Source organism: Platichthys flesus, chromosome 12, assembly GCF_949316205.1.
Source record: "Platichthys flesus chromosome 12, fPlaFle2.1, whole genome shotgun sequence".
NCBI classification, from domain to species: Eukaryota; Metazoa; Chordata; class Actinopteri; order Pleuronectiformes; family Pleuronectidae; genus Platichthys; species Platichthys flesus.
The window spans coordinates 19,377,564-19,395,757 of NC_084956.1; the positions used below are offsets into that span (position 1 = coordinate 19,377,564).

At 40.9% G+C, this 18,194-nt stretch overlaps 1 protein-coding gene across 2 annotated transcripts in view; it reads right to left on the reverse strand.

Moving 5' to 3' along the window:
* LOC133966332 (inositol polyphosphate-5-phosphatase A) overlaps positions 1–18,194 on the reverse strand; it is a 147,466-nt gene that overhangs the window by 93,440 nt on the left and 35,832 nt on the right. For both annotated transcript variants that reach the window (XM_062401222.1, XM_062401223.1), the window contains exons 2-4: positions 17,656–17,697; positions 2,840–2,940; positions 2,443–2,530 (exon numbers count right to left, since the gene is read on the reverse strand). In XM_062401222.1, coding sequence (XP_062257206.1) covers positions 2,443–2,530; positions 2,840–2,940; positions 17,656–17,697 — 231 coding nt within the window. The remainder of the gene's footprint in view (positions 1–2,442; positions 2,531–2,839; positions 2,941–17,655; positions 17,698–18,194) is intronic.

The following is an 18,194-nucleotide window of genomic DNA, read 5'->3' on the forward strand; positions in this document are numbered from 1 at the left end:
GGTTGGATTTAAGGGGAAATCATTCACATTTAAAATATTAACTGTTTTTACTCAACAAATAATAAAATAGTTAATTTCAGGACGATTTTTGCTTATCTTTGTCTCTGTGTTTAAAATGCAGTTCAATCGGATGGCTTTAAACAATTCCTCAATTTAAATCACAGTTTGGATGAGTGATTTATTTACTTTCAAATTGTTTTTTCTCATTTAATCCTTGGTTCATTAAAGGAATGACAACAATAAAGCCACCAGAATTCAGCAGGCAAAGGAGAGAAAATATTTTGTAATAGATGACAAAAGAAAAACAAGAAATACTTGTGTTTGACAAGCTTTTGGTCATTTTTTAAATTAAATTGAATTGAATCTGATCCAGTTAGTTTCGATCATCTAATTGACAAACTCATTTCCAGCTTTGATTGCCGTTGTAAAACAGAAGGAGATTCTTTCATAACCGAACTTCACACTTTGATTTATCAATCACATTCCTCTGACACAGGGATGAGGTTCAAACACACTCTCACACTGAGCAGGCATGTGAACACTGTGACAGGCCTTTACCAAGCACTCGCTACATTACTACACTCCCGCTCATCCAAAACAGTCACTTGGCGGCTTCCAAAGAATCTACACACACACACTTACACACACGTAAACTGCATACAAAGACGCAACAAAAAACACACACTCATCCAAAGTGGAAGCTCTGGACCCAGAAAAAGTGTTCCCACTTCCATTATCTGAAAATTGACAGGCGAGGCAGACAACAAACAATTATCCCCGGAGCACAGGGGGGAGAGAAAAAAATCGAAGACTGAGAAAACAAATATGGGTGATGTCATCAAAGCTAAATGGCAAGCCCTGTGTGAGAAAGACTGGAGAGTCTCTTCATATTTACTGTTGCCGGGATTTCAATATCAACATCATAGAAAGCACATCAGATGTTTCTCTTTCCACTGGCTGCTTCACAAAGAGACGCACAAACTGCCATCTCTATTTGACAAAAATGAGAACACAACAAAAAGGTTAATCTATAGACAAACACCATTGAATAAACAGCTCATGATGCTGGGATATTAGCGGGAGCTTATATGGAATGGCAGATAATTATATTTTCTAAAGGCCAATGTTTGTAATATTTTTTTGAAAAGAGCAAATGGGACTCGGTGGGTGCTGTGATTTATGAGCGTTTGTAGAGGTGCAGCGTAGCGTGGTGATAAGGCCAAAAACATGGAGGAGAACCACAAGCGACTATGACTCAGTGATCACAGAAAAAACCCGGACCAGTATCCACACCAGGAGCTGTTGAGTTTATTGTGCTCCTGTCTTTTTCTCCCCTACATTATCACCTGGGGACGCACAGAAGATCATCGGATATGCAGTGTGTCAATCGAGCATCAGACATAAAACTACACTTAAATCCACACTTGTTGTAATTCACTCGATGAGCACAGGGTTGTTGTGGGCACTGCTCGGGTTGAGTATCTGGCGCCACCAAGAGGCGACATTAAAGACTGCAGCTAAACTGTGGGACATACAAACGCACGACAAGGGGCCAATCGCCAACATTAAAAAGTTGTTTCACAAAGATACTGTCCTAAGTGGTCATATTATGTTCATAGATATCTGCAATATTTATTGATGTATCAGTTGAACAGGAATCATTGATATATTCATATCATATATTTGAAGATGACTGTATGGTATGTATCAGCATACCACACTATCCCACAATTGGACAATTGGACTTTTTTTTTACAAAAATACACAAGTACATATATTTGCACTGGTTTTAAGTTGAATTGGTAAACGTGTTTAAGTGTCTTTAGAATATTTAGTATATTCAGACATTTAAAATCACCTGTATATGTATTAGAATGCTTTGATAATATGAACTCACAAGGTTGTTTTAAGAAATTCCAAATTTTTATAATTACTATGTACCTAACTTCATAAAGATATTTAAACATAAGTTTTGACTTCAGAGCTGACGTCTGAATTATTCCCGGGTGTCTACTGCCACCGTGTGGCCACTTGTTGTCATTGCAGCGTGACTGAAAAGTGGCACATTACATTATCACGTTTCATAAACTCATGAAATCAGTCTTGAGTTAACTTACATTTACTACATGCAATACCTCTCTGTGTTGAATGATCTCATGATCTGTTTGCAGTGTTTCTTTGCTTCCAACCAACAGCTTCAAGTCAATATTAAAAAAATTGCATTAATACATTTGATATGATCTGTTTTGGCTGATGAGTCTTGAATAAAACAATGGCTTCTGAAATTGGCTTGAATCACAAAGAAAACACATTTTCACAAACTCAAAAATCGAATCAGTGTTGAGGTGCCAATAATTCACCCCTTCAACTTTTCAAACTCTCATTACTATGTACTTTTTCATAGAATGCAATTGCACCATTTTTGTATGAGACAGTACTCACTGTGAAATGCTCCTGGGATTTGTAGTTCTCATCGAGGTAGATGCGGGCTCTACTGTACTCCTTCATGGTATCACTGGACAAAAGCTCTCTGATGGACAGATAACACACACACAGATATATCAGGGTGTGTCAATCAAACCCCTCGAAAAATCTACGTTTGTCAAGTCGCATCACATTTATTTTTTGTCATTGTCATTTATAAAATACATTTACAATACTAAAACTAGTACTACAACTACAACTAATAAGAATAATACATTTTTGCTGCGCTCAAGTACAGCTTCAATCAACCAGTGGGGGGAGTAGTATGCTCAGTGGAAAATATGTCTACTGCTTGTAGATATGTGTTTTCATTATGTTATTATGATTATGGTCAAAACAGTTAGTACAAACTTACTTGACAAAAGTATCCACGTGTGACATGGACGCCTCGTAATTCTTCCCGCCCACCTCTTGACAGTGCACTGCTAAGAAGTGAGGCTTGTGTGACTGGACTGTCTGTGAGGGCAGAGAGAGAAAAACACCAGGTTACAAAGGATGGACAGTGACAAACAGGCCAATTCACTGCAAGTGCATCCATAACAGCCACAACAACACTGCAGTCAGCCCAAGGGGTCATAATAAACCAAACTTAAGTTGAATTATTCAGCCGAGAGCAAAAGCCTCTGTGATTCTTCCTAACTCAGCTGTCTGACATGCCTGTGTATTTGCACAAGACAAAGTGCCTTGCTAATGTAGGCAGGAGGCACTTAGTGAGCTTGTTCCACAAGCACAGCACTGGCCCCTGTTCCTCCACCATCAGGGATGTGCCTGCAGCTCTGTGTGTATGTACAGCAGGGTGTGACAGATGCTCACACGTCACCACCTCTGCTGACACATCACTCGCAAAAACAGCTCCTTGGCTCCAGGAACATGTCAGCAACACATATTACAACGTGTGCAGGATACAGGCTGTTTTAGTCAAGTTAAAAAGGTGGAATTAAGATAAAATTGCAGGTATATTATGTTTTCTGCCTCCTCAAACGTCTGTCAGTCTGTCCGTGGAAAGCATATCTCAAACCGTTCATAGATTCAAACTCACACTGGTTCAAAATTGAATCAGCAGGCGACCAGTGCTCTGTAGCAGTCAGTTGGGATGGGACAGTGTTCTTCTTCTACATCCTCAGTCAAACTGCAGCAGTGGTCAGGGGGTTCAAATCGTGAGTCGAAATCGCAGCTGGATTGATTTTGATAAATTGTGTTACTTTCATTTCCCTATATCGGACTGGGACAAAAATTGAGAGGAGTAGATGTTGCTGATCTCCATAATGGGAACACAATTCATAGAAACACTTCCTGTTTGGCAATTTGTCTTCAAAGCAAAAGCACAACGTAATGTTTTCTTTTGCTGAAATGCTTCATATTGAGCTGAATTACAGAGCTTTTATTTTTTTTAAATTGTGAACGTTAGTATGAACAATGTATCGAAAATATAAAAGCAGTTAATTAAACTATTCAAAAATAAATAAACCACATGTGAACATTAATAAAAACAAAATTCAGTTTCATTTCATGCAATACATGGACTATATCTTCATTACAGATAAACAAGGTAGGACGAACACAAAGTTTTGCAACTTCACTTGAACCTTAGACTGTTTTTAGCTCTGCACAACACATCCAGCACACAAACAGTAACTTTTGAGCTGCATATAAAGAGTGATTCCATATGTAAAGTAAAAGTTGTACGATCCACTTTCCTGGAGTCACATGACCTCATGTTACGTCCCTTAAACATGGCAAGGTGTTTGTGAGCACCCCGTCAGTGGTGTTCAGAGTGGCTGACCTCTAAAGGAAAAATCAATAGCACTGAGTGATTTACGGTGCTCACAAGCACTCACAGGGCCTGGGCCTAAAGATGGCAGGCGGAGGCTATGCATCAATGTCACCGGGTGCCGGAGAGGCGGAGAGGGGGGGGTCTACAAGCGGTCACTAGACTTTGACGGAGCCCTGCTACTTCCCCCAGCACCCGCCTCAGCGCGGCATTATGCTCACTACAGGCCCAATCAAATAAAAGTAATGTATGGCAATAACACTATGGATTTTCCATCAACCTATGGCTTGTCACTTTGCACGATGACCTAGAGGAGGCAACCTACAGCGGCTCAAACTTGGAAAGATTAGTGGACCTATCAACTCGCAAGAGAAAAGGTCACACTCTCAAGGAGCCTGCAACTAATGTCAGGCTCAAATGTGACATGTTGGACATGAGTGCACGTGAGCGTGCGTGCACACACACGTTAATCGACTTCATTGTATTTATCTTTCCAGGCTGTAAATTCAGATCTACGCTGGCTAACAGAAAGGGGGTAATTTCATTACCAGAATTACCAACGTTATCAGCCCAACATCAAACAGCATCAGCCACTGACCTTATTTTACACTGCAAAGAACAAATAATAATAACAAATAATTAAATCTACCACTGCTAACAAGAAATTCTACTGACATTTGAGCTGAAATATAAACCCATCGAATAGCAAACGAGGAGCCCTGTCTAAACAAGCATCAGACAGCGACTGCTGCTGCGACAGTGGTGAGAAAAGCCTGCGAGGCTTGTGACTCACAGAGCTGCTGCCATAGAAGACCATGTACTGTACCTCACAAGTATATCGACTTGTGAGGTACATGGTCACATCAAAACACATCAAACGATGTGTTTGATACGGAGAAGCTTTAGCGTAAGCACTGAATGTGGTTGATGTGTCAACTTAAGTGTGACCCTTGAGTAAAGTGTCAGTTAAAGTTCAATGAGTAAACGACCCAGTTCCAGTTCAGGAACTGAAAAGTGACACGCTGGCCTGAAAGTGTGAGCTGAAGTGGAAGCCCCCGAAACAAAGTAGTGAAAGTTTAAGTGTACGAGTCGAAAGGAGACATCAAGTGTCGGCTGGCATGTAAACACAGAAAGCAATTGAAGCTAAATGGAATTTGGACAAGGGAGGTTTCTCAGACTTGGTCATTACAATTCATAATCATCATAAACTTAGATGAAACAATGAACAAAAAAGTACATAAAGTATTAACTCAGTGCCCCTTTAGTCTCTGACAAAAACACTTTGCCTTGTCATGTCCACATGTGCCATCTTTCCATTGTAAAATAGCTATAAACTGGCAAAAGTCCAAACAACATATCTATATAATTAATTAAATATTAGTATTTACTAAAAGTCCATATTTGGTGCCAGCATACTGATAATCATATATCATGAGAAACAACCTTGATATATCAATATTTTGTCCCCCCTCTATATTCTTATTAATTCCCCAAAAATAAATGATTCTTTCAGTTTGATTCATGTTAATGAACTAATAAAGAAGTCAAAAGCTGCACTGCGCCCCAGATAACATCCCCCAGACAAACAGAGGCTTTGATGAGAACTAATCAGGACAGCCTGTGTCCCATTTCATGGTTCCCATTTGAAGAAAGGTAATAAATGATCTGAAACATCCGAGGAGTTAGCGAGCTGACATACAACAAAGACTCTGCTTTAGTCAAAATCTGAAAAATAGAATCCGATCCCTGAAGGGAAATGGCTTTGTCACAGTTACACAACGAGCAGTGAGGAAGTAAAAAAATTGAAACTGTAACACAGAACATGGGGAGACTCAGGTCCAGATGATGTCCTGAGTCTCAGGGTAACAGTGTGAATGACGTAACCACTCAACCGTGGTGCATTCACTGACTCAAAAGCTTCTGTGTAGATGTATTGTGGAAAAATGGGTCTTTGAGATACAATCAGGCCAATTCTCCTAAGATTCATGAAATGAATGCTTGAATCCTATTAAACACATATGTCACCAAATGATAAATCAATGAATTATATGATGATCTCTAACAAAGTGCAATTTGTTTGGTTATTTTGTAAGATTTTTTGCAATTCACATAACTCATGACTGGATGTGGGGACTTGACACAACCACTGGTCTGTGACCAAAGTCCATGCAAGTTTCCAATGCAAATCAACTGTGGGATTATCCAATGTAGTGGGGTTGTGATGCAAAGCAGGGTTTACCCTATCGAAGCAGTGACATCCGATTGCCATTTGACCCAGGATACTGCTCATGTGGAGCAGGCAAATGATGCTGCTTTGCTTATGTGTAAAAGACTGGGATATCCTGAGACAGAGCACAAGTCGTAAAAAACTGGATTTCATTGGCTCCCTGGCATGAGTAATAGGGAAATGAGAAGCAAATACAAATAATCATTGCATGTACCACAGGCTAGCCATATGACAGAAGTGCATGGCTTTTGATTTTCACCTTATTTAGATGCGTGCGGTCCGATAAATTTCATCAAATTCCAGGAATTTTCCAACCTTCAAAGCATCTACCTTCAAATTCCACAAAATTTCTATCAGTTTGAATCTGAATGCATATCTTACCTTTCATCTTAAGTGCCCATGTTGATTTTGGTACAATTTGGACGAGCTACACCTTCAATATCAATAGAAAGGGCGACCTGCACTCTGTAGCGGTCAGTGGGGGCGAGACAGTGTGCTTTCAGTCAGCTCACCAAGTTGACAAGTTCTTCTTTTACATCCTTGTATAAACTACAGCAGGGGTTGGAAACTGGGTCAAACTGCGGGTCAACTACGATGCCCGATCATTTAGTTAATCTGATTATTTTTACACTAGAGACTGACAGAGACATTCCCATGTGCCGTGGCTGCTGATCTCCATCATGGCAACAACATTCATATAATCACTTCATTTTGAACAATTGGTCTTCTAAGTAAAAGCACAACGTTTTGTTTTTATTGCTGTAGTGCTTTAAATTGAGCTGAATCACAGCTTTTATTTTGAAAAGTTGTGAACTTGGAGATTGTGTTGATGCTTAACAGACCCCCGAAACAGCTGGCATGCAATGTGTGAAAAAATAACACCAGGTAAGTAAATCATTCAAACTTATATACAATCCACACGTGACCTGTAATGAAGAAAATTTAGAACATTTCCTTAAAAATATTGACTATGAAATATTTATTGCAAATAAACCAGGTAGGATAAACAGAAAGTTTTTTAACTTCACTCTGCACCAAAGACCGTTTATAAAAAGCTCTGCACACAACGACCAACACACAAACAGTAAAAAGTGACGTTATATTGTACGTTGGAGAACTTTCTGAGGAGGATCACTTATAATAAGAACTTGGGATCCTAAAAGTTTTGGTCATTCTAATAAAGAAAAGTAAATTCATCTATAATCCTGAACTTGTGTATAACTTTTAAGATGTCACCATTTTAATAGGGTCAATCAAATCACAAACTTCAGAGTTTTCCAGTTCTCAAAGACATAAACTATCAATACAATTGCATAAACCCAAAATGCTCTCCCATTTTTGTATCACCGTTTTCAGACATGAACTCCAGAGAATAAAATTAACTAGAAAATTCCTCCTGCCAAGAAATTTCGAAATGGGTGCCTTCTGCGTCCGGGTCGAAAAGAAACGTTTTGTTTTTTTGGGGAAGAGAGACAGACTGGCTGCTTTAAGAGAGAGAGAGAGAGAGAGAGAGAGAGAGAGAGAGCGAGAGAGAGAGAGAGTGAGAGAGCGAGAGCGAGAGAGAGTGAGAGAGCGAGAGAGAGAGAGAGAGAGAGAGAGAGAGAGAGAGAGAGAGAGAGACTTGATCAGTAGGTGGCACTATCGCTAACACTGCATACACACTCATCGACCTCTTCAGGACAGGGCTCTGATCATGTGACGGGATTTTGGGGCCGATTGCTAAAACTTAATTTTCACAAACTTCATTTTCAGACGGGCCACTAGGTGGCGCTATCACTAATAATGTGTATCCAGTAATAGTCCTGACTTGATCAGGTCAGGGCTCTGATCATGTGACAGGATTTTGGGGGCGGTTGCTAAAACTTCATTTTCACATCGACCACTAGGTGGCACTATCACTATCACTTCATACACACTAATACAGGAATCTGATGAAGAGCCAATCACATTGTAGTTCAACGGTTCCCCCCTGAAAGACAAAGAAAATTAAAAAATATATTTAAGCCCCGCCCACACTGGGACCTGAACTGGCCACCTCTGGGTCACTGTCCCTCTGCTCTACTGAATGCACCACCTACAGTGTTGAATAACACCTGTGAAGTAGTCTAAAAATAGACTCTGGCCCCCCTCCCTCTGTGTGTGTGAGTCCCTGATTACACCAGGTGTGCGGGAATGAGAGGGAGACATCAGACCTCAGGAGAACCTCCCGAACAAAATGCTCTAATACATATCTATATTATCGTTTAGAGCCAAAAAATGAGGCCATGTGGACAGTTTAGAAACGTACTTCCCATTTCATAAATCTCCTCCGAAAAAGTACATTGGATTGCATGAGTGGAGAAATGATCTCCACTCTAGCACCGACATCAAACAAATACTTCTTACTCAAAAACTATAAGTCCTATCTGGAAAATGAAAACATTTTGAGAATCAAGAGTTTACACTACAACCAGATATATGTTTTATTCGTGAGAGCTGAGAAATGGAGCCGTGGGAGCAATTTACGTTTTATTTTTCAGTTTTAATCTTTTCATCTGCGACGCCCATTGAAAATTCCTCCAGAATACGTCAATTTCCACAACTTTCTAACTTTCTGCAAATTTTGGTAAGAATTTGAGCATGTAAGAGCCCTCAAAAAGCCAATATTGCCTGAATAATAATAATAATGATAATAATAATAATAATCCTTACAATTTCAATAGGGCCTCACTGTCTATCAGTGCCTGTCAGTGCTCAGGGCCCTAATAGGAATAATTCTGTAGCTCCGGAGGATTACACAGGACAAGAGAACAAAACATTACAAACAGGTTTAGAACAGAGACTGTGCTAGTTATTATTCTTATTCTAAGAAATGTTTTGTAACAGGACAAAATCAAACATTCACCATGAGCTGTAAATGCCTGATGGATACTTCAGCAGCCTTTCCTGTAATTTGCTGTCTCTGATGTTCATACCAGAACCATACAACAAAAACGCTGAGTGAGTAATTACACTCTGTTATATGAGGCGGCACATGTATGAGTATGAGTAAGTGCTGGCTGCCAGATGTCACCGTGAGTTTCTCTACACCCCTCTAGCCATACAATCAAAGGTCGATTCCTGTAAATGGTTCAGATTAAATGCTCTCCTTCCCAGAGATGAGATGCAGCTCTCTCAGAACAGACTGAGATCTGCAACTTGGAGCAATTTGGTTTGCTCGGAGCTGCCTAAATAAACTGAACTAAACAAGTTACCACAGCAGAGTTTGTCTAAACTGCTCCAAACATGCCTGGTATGAAGAGGCCCTGTCAGACAACACAGCCGCTGCACAACAATCAAGTGCTATGAGATTTACACAAGGAACAGGAGCGGCAGATCCAGAGCAGGATAAAGAGTGAGCGCTGTTCTGTGGTAGCTGGTACGAATCTAAACTATGAGCAACGTTTGTCATAAAATAAATAATTTAATTTCCTTAAGGAATTCCTTCCAGCTGCAGCTGAACTGGTATCTGCGGAGCCGTTACCCGTGATAAATAACCAATGGAAAGGAGATACAACAGCAGTGGCTTAAAGAGAAATAGAGCACACACACACATCACGTATTAAGACATGTGGTAGGAGTGCACATACCAACATGCAACTTTGCAATACACCCTCTGCTGTAGCTGCAGCTCTGTAAAAGCCAGTTTAACTGCTTTTATTGTTTATTTTCCAGGATGCTGCAGTGGAACTATGTGATGATTTTTCTGAGAAAAAAAGAGAAATGAAAGCTCTTTCCTCACAAGCAGACTGACTGAGGAATGCCAACAGTTGCCCTGGAGCAGCGATGCATGCATTTTTTGGGGGGTGTTACAGTGGGAACTGACAACGCTGGTGCAGATCCAGTTAAACGCTTCCTTATGACACAGTGTTCCTTCATGATTTAAGCAGCATTTCAACTCAATGGTTGTGAGAGCAGAGTTCTCCTGTGTGAAACCACCTTTGGATTCTCGCCAAGTCGACTCCCAGCTCAAGTCAGAAGTCACGACACCAAAGGTAACAGTCACACAAAGCTCAAGGTTGTCGACGAAAAATTAATCTTAGTTCATGACGAAACAGCACGCTAACCGATGGACCAGAGGACACAGTGAGCGTATTGTGTGCACAGAAGGGGTCACGATGAAGCTAGCGCAGTGTGGCTGATTGTTGTTAATTCTCGCCGCCACTGCTGGTTGTTCCCAGCCGTGCCGAGTCCAGAGTCTGATGCTTCTTTCCATGACGTCAGCCCTCAGCAGCACAGGGCTGGCATGAGGGTACAGGCCTGGTTCACACAGGGGCACTCCTCTCTCTGTCTCTCTAGCATTATCTTGCTTTCCTTGTCTCGCACACCCTCTACTACATACACACACACAGACACACACTTTCTACACACAAACACAGTCAGACAACCTTCCTCTGAAGCGCACAACCCTGCAGCACCTTGCAAAGAGAATTCCTCAATAGCCATAACCAGGACATGTTCTTCCACACACACACACACAAACATACAACCACATTTAAATAATGTATTTGAATCCACCAATCATATTCATACAAAAAGGATTCAAACATTTCTCAGGGGTTGAATACAGCTTAGTGACTCATGGGTACAAGAAACATCTCCTACGCCAAACAGCAAGACTACCTATAGCAGCTGATACAGAGCAGAACTTTTCTAGTTGTTTAGATCGTGTCTTACTAAGTCCTGCCAGGCGTAGTCCACTGACCAAAAGCTTATGGACATGCCCCAGACTTCCAAATATCAATATTACCAGCTTACATGTATATCCTAGGTCTCTCATTTTAGCAACAATGGGCTGGTATTTGGTCAACTTGTCAAGGAAGGCTATGTCCATATATAGGTCATAGACACAGGCTACCTCAAGGCCTACTACCTCCCTTTTAACCTTGTCCAAGTAAACAACATCAGGGGTGTTAGGGATGTTACAGAACACACACACACACACACACACACACACACACACACACACACACACACACACACACACACACACACACACACACACACACACACACACACACACACACACACACACACACACACACACACACACACACACACACACACACACACACACACACACACACACACACACACAAACACAAACACACCAGGGTTCCACATACAATACTGCTCTAAATACGTTCACAAGCAGCCATTCCAGAAAGTGATGCAACTTTAAACACAAACTAACAGCAAACTAGCGTTAGCCCACTGCTGTTAACCGTAGCGGGACACACACAGGCTGGAGATTTGTCACAGATTGACAATGATCAATGAGACATACCCTGCAGACGTGGTGAACCCTGAGCTGGTGAGACGTGTCCGGCTCTCAGGTGTGTGAAGCCAGCGGGAGCATCGCCAGCCTCGCAATGAGCCGCCCGGGTACAGCCGAGATCCAACCTGCCACCGAGCAGCCGGCAAGCCGGCACTGATTGCTATGAAGCTAACGCCAGCTAGCTTACAAGTCACCGTCAATAACCGAAACAAAAAAACAGCGACACTAGACACGCACAGTCAACGCTCCCCTGTCCGATGGGAGATCAGTCAGGCGGCTGCTGCTAACCTTAAACAAACCGACAGGTCCACCAGAAGCGAGCTGCTGACATGGAGCCAGCAGCCCGACATCACATAGCGAGCCCGAGCTGAGGAGGCTTGGGCATGTGACTTACCCCGACCGCAGGCTCTGCTTCTCGGCCAGATCTCCGCTGCTTCCCGGGTGGGCTGCCATATGCAATACTGCTGTAAAGACGTGCACAAGCAGCCATTCCAGAAAGTGCTGCAACTATAAACGTAAACTAACAGCAAGCTAGCGTTAGCTCCCTGCTGCTAACCCTAAACAAACACCGACAGGTCCACCAGAAGCGAGCTGCTGACATGGAGCCAGCAACCCGACATCACATAGCGAGCCCGAGCCGAGGAGGGGGCTTGGGCATGTGACTTACCCCGACCGCAGGCTCTGCTTCTCGGCCAGATCTCCGTCTCTCACCCCTGTCGATGGCTGGTTAGCGTCCCCCCTCGGCTAGCTTCCCAGGTAACACCCGTGCTATGGCTCGTAACGTAACCCGGTCTCCTCCTCCACCAGATCTCCGCCTCCGTGGGGGGGGGGGGGGGCTATGCCATGTAGACCGACTATGACGTCAATTCTGGTCGTATTTCCATTCTACGTACACTATCGTATAGTTTCTTAAATAGAGGAACTACAACAAATCGCGGGAGTTGTGTTTTTCCAGAGTTTTTGGGACTTCTAATAGTTCAAAGGTGGGAAGAAAAGGTTGTAGGGCCAAGAGCATGGTCTAAAAGCATTGTCTATTATTCATGGGCGTGTTTTGGGCATGCAATAAACCAATACTAGTTTCATCAGTCATTCCTTTAAAGGCCTGGTATGCTTGCACCATAATATAAGGATTGCTTTGCCAGTTAGATATAAAGGACTTCTCTCTTCACTTTGAGCAAGAGCAGACGATCCTCCTGTGTACACTGTGCTTATTAGAAACTTGACACATCCTTATAATAACAGACACCAAGATTTGCATTGTTCAAAAGCACAATAGCAACGTACCAGCAATGCACCTGACCATACATCATTTTAATACCAACACACCCTCTAAGTGCAAGTGCATTTGCCATTTAATCAAGATCCGCACTAGACAAGAAAAATGACAACTGCATTAGTCTGAATCTTGATGCTTGTATAACAAAAGAAAGAAATGTGATGGAATCTGCAGTGACAGCCCCTCCAACACTTGTTCTCTACAGGAGGTGTGATTAAGATAAGAGGAATCGCTGCATCAAAAGCAATGGCACTCAATACATTTCCATATTTCATGATTCAAATCCTGTACAGTACAAAGTTCTAAGGTTACAATTATATTCACTGGAGATTTAGCATCACCACAACTGGACAATGAAAAGCATCTGTCTGCATGGTGTACAGTAAATGATTAAAGTCATTATTGACTTCAAGAAACAAAAGGAAAAACACACTCTGGATTGAGCATATATGGGCAGGAGGTCAAGCTGGTGGCAAGCTTCAAATACCTGGGAGTCCACATTTCTGAAGACCAGGCCTGGAGGGTGAACACTACCTCTTTGTCAGGATAGCACAACAACCTGAGGACCCAAAAGCTCAATGAACTCCCCCAGAAACTGCTGATCAAGCATTCTGACAAGCTGTTGCACAGTTTGGTTCTCAAGCTGCAATGCAGAAGAAAAAAAGGATCAGCGTAGTAATGACTGCCCATTGAATAGTCGGCTCCCCACTACCAAACCTGGGGGACATCCACTCGTGTCGGCTAGACAGACAGGCAGTCAAGATCAGCAGGGGCCCCTCACATCCTGGTCCCCACTTGTTCACCACCCTCCCCTCAGGCAGGTTCAAGGTCTTACATGCCTGGACAAAACAGCTGAGAAACAGCTTTTTTCCAAGGGCTTTGGACAGGCTGTTCAAATCCTAACACCCTATGAAATGAAGACTACTTAGCTATATGGAAGATATCTTGTAGTTTAGTTCAGCATTCTTCTGCACGTTGTTATGAGGGTCTTCTGTCAGTCGTACGCCACTGAAGTGGACAGTTTACCTATACTTCCCAGAGATGTCAGTCGTTCACTGCCATGGAAAACACCAAACAACGTCCATGAAGGGTTTTAAACTCATTTAAAAAAAATGGAAAATCATGCACTTTTGCTACAGTGTTATAATGTTATCATCATCTATATTTATCTGTATGGAAATTGCGAAGAATTGAATTTCAAATGTTAGAGTCTGACCAATGTATTCACACTGTCCAGCTGAATTAGGTTGCAAGTAAATATTGAATTAGGGCTTGTGTAAATCTGGGTTGTGTAAATCCCACTGTATTATAAGCAGTATTCAAAAATATTATGTGATGTGCCAATTAAAAGAAGAAGTCATGACACCAGCCACTGTACGTTTCAGGTCTCAGGAACACGCTGTAGCTTTGAGTTAACTTCCTGGAACTAACTTGTTTGGCAGTTTCTTGGAAACCTAATCATAACCTAAAGAATTTTTAAATATAATTATAAGATACAGGATTACAGGCAGACTGGACGGATTGCTTGGCGGACAAAGTGAATACCATTCTACAGTTTAACGATCCTGTGTAGAATACATGAGGCAACCTATTACTTCTCAAATTTAACTGCAGATGCAACAAAACAGAGGTCAATATAAAAAGAGTCTGGGTTGCAAAGTTGCGATATAAAATGTTAGTCATATAATCATCTGAATATTGTTGTTTTATCAATGTTTTTCTCTTTGTGACAATATTTGAATATGTGACCAACTGTATTCTTGTGTGAGGCTGAGTCTGTGTGTTCAGGGTGAGTCTGGAATATATAATATTTTCAGTCACATCCGATGGACCGGGGGTTGTTTGGACAGTAAATGTGTGTTTTCTCAACAGTATTTGACTTGTATATTTACTCAGACTTAAGTTCAGTTTGAACAAGGAGCTAAGAAAACAACTAACTTTAAAATATGCCTACATTTGTACACATATTAAATTATAAATAGGCCTGTTTATTATATCATCTGTGTTTTTATTGGCATCTCTTCATTGAGGAACTCCTGTATTCATATTAAAACACTTGATACAAAACATATGTAGACTTTTGCCTATAGAAACTCATTCTGCCAAAATCCAAATACGTTATGAATGAAGAGTAAAGAAACAAGATACATCCTGGAAACGAAATAGTCGTAGTCTATGTGACTCTCTCCATGAGTGGATAGTCTTTTTATCGTCCCTCACCTTCCACAGCCAATCAAGACGTTCACAAAGGCACTCTTCGCTGCAAAGTGGAGTTTATTCATTCATCAGTTCAATGAGCTCACAGCTAAGGACTGTGGAGTCGTAACTGGAAAGTGATTGTCTGCCAATACACAATCAGTCTACATAATGTACATCCATGGCTCTAAAGCTCCTTGGTTGGCAATGACACACACATCAAATCCTGCCTCACAGCAATGTTGAGTAACGGCATATGAATTTCTCAATTTCTGATGAACTCGAAGATATGACTAAATTTATTCAGCCGCTTCTTCTTTTTCTACTGCGTGTGCCTACTTAGTTATCTTTTATTATTTCTCTTCTTCAGTTTCTGCCTGACTTTCACTTTTGTGTCTTCTGTACGGTCATGCAACAACCTCTACCTTAATTTGACTTTTACATCATCATGTCAACTTCTATATAGAGGGTTTTATATTGCTGAAGTGACTTAGGTGGGTTAGAAGATACTGCAGCTATTGTGCATATTTCCCCATTTTTCAATTTGTGTAATCAGTGTTGAAGCTTTCAGGCTTTAGGGACATTTCTGATTAGAAGGCTGGCATTGGGAGACATGCTGGTACCTGACTCAATAAAGAACATTCCCGTCAAAGGCTAAAACTTTTTTTTAGCCTCTTTTTCAACGAGCACACAAGCGAAGATCTTTTAGCCATTAGACCTATTGTGCTGTGGGGTTTGGACTAACACGGAAAGTGGAAACAAGCAAGCTGTTAGGGTGTTTTTTTCATGTTATTTCAGCACATGCTGAGTCACTGGCAGCTCCAGCATGCTTAGTGTTGAATTCATCCCTCATTACACAAAAGCCGGCTGCTTGCAACCTTTCGTTTTTTTAGTGGGTCCGATTGTGGTGACAGCAAATTACTGGAATGTCCAAGCTCACTGCAACAAGTGTCAGTCGTAACCAAAAAGAAATGAGCCCTGTGATACACATATATCGTGGGTGCTATAACCGGAAGAAATTGTATAACAATAACAATAATAAAAATAACAGAAACAATTAAAAAACTGTTATAAAGAGATTATAAATAGCAATATAACAGTATTGATAGTTATCGCAAAATAAAACTTTCAGCAAATATATAGGAGTTCATTATATGTTATGCTTATGTATGGTGTAACCACAGAGATGAAGTATAAAACATAATTAATCTACCTCAGATTTGTAAAATATTTTAACTTCACTCAGGAGCAGAAATCTGACTTAAAATAAATAATAATGTTTCATTTATTGTGATAATTAATAGTAAGAAGATTTAAAATGTTTTATCTCGATGACATTTTTGGTCATATCTCCCAGCCCTAGCTATAAACGCAAATAGTAAAAGTTTCATTTTCACCTTTTGCTCAACATATTTCTCGGTTGAATTAACCTTTTTTACATCTACACACGTTAGAAAGAAATACCCGGGATGGCAGAGCAAACCAATCAGAATGTGTCTCTCTACTCTCTTTCACTCTGGCAGCCTCAGACAGCAACTGCTTCACTTCCCTTACCCCAGTGGAAAGAGTTGTGGTTAGTCAGAGGTTTCCTATGTGTCTGAAAAGGTAAGAGATGAATCACGACTCTGCTTTTGAAAAAAACATTGCCTTTAGAAGTTTGAAAATAAGGTGAATAAAGATCACAGCAATATTATCGAAACATTAGACTTAGTCTGAAAGATTTGTAAAAATAATAGGCTAGTTGTGAAAAGAATTGAAGCTATTAAAAAAAAAAAAGCAAGTGCATCAGAGGTTACAGCAGAATTACAGTGAGTTTTTCTGCTAACACAAAAGACTTTGTACTTTAAGTAGGCACATGCCTTCACTTGACTTAATCTACAAAAGTACCAACTGGAACAAAAATTATGTGAAATAGCCTGAGGGCTTTTAGGTCACAGTCCCGAGACAACACTCGAAGCTATAGAAACAAATGCCAGCCCTGATGTGTCATTAGCACATCAGCCTCTGCTCTGCTACTGGAGAATGTTGTGGACAAATAAGTAGATAATAATTATGTTGCATAGACTGCATGGAACAAGCTGCAGGGTCATATAGTAAAAGGAGAAGTTCAAATATGGACTAACCTGTTACACCATAATACTCTTTTAGATATGGAAAGAATAATCTTTCCAATAATTTTAGACTATTAAAGACATGTCATAATAACCTTGAACAAACATCCTCTACACATTGAAATACATAATGATACCGACTGAAGCCAGGAGCAGAAACGTCACTCTGTCAAGGCAGTTCATGTAAGATCCCTGTACATGTTACAAACCGACTAATTTTTGTACCTCCGGCATGAATATGTTACTAGTGGGATGAAAACCATGACACGTGTGGCTGTGTGAGGCATCTCTTACCTGGTAAAACTCCCTCAGCCATGTCTTCTGTAGATTTTCAGGCTGAAAGAGAGAAAAAACACAAGCTGTTAGTGATGTCATGAAGAGTGTTCCCTGTTATTTTCCGACAAGACCTCTTGTTAGGTTTCTTTTGAAAAAGCAGGGTAACAGGGATTTGGTATACATCTAAAATATGTACAACCAAATAACTGTTCTCCCAAAAGCGAAGCCAAAATGTCTTGATCACCTCCTTGTGACTGGGTGCATTACAGGTCGCAAACCCATCTTGTTAGCAGATGGGACGAGGGCTAAATTAAAAAGTACTTGTCCGTTAATTCTTCTCAAATAGGGTTTCTGTCATTTGAGGTAGTTCTGATCTATGACAACTCACATGGACCATAACTGATTTAATTTCCGGTTTTACTTTGTTAAGTATTCTCTGTCATGCATTTCAGTTACTTACTGTTATTGGCCAATTTCCCGCCAGTTTTTTCTGTTCACCTGTTTTCGTCCCATCAGACAATTATATTTATACCACCTGTGTGGTACTTCCTGTTTTC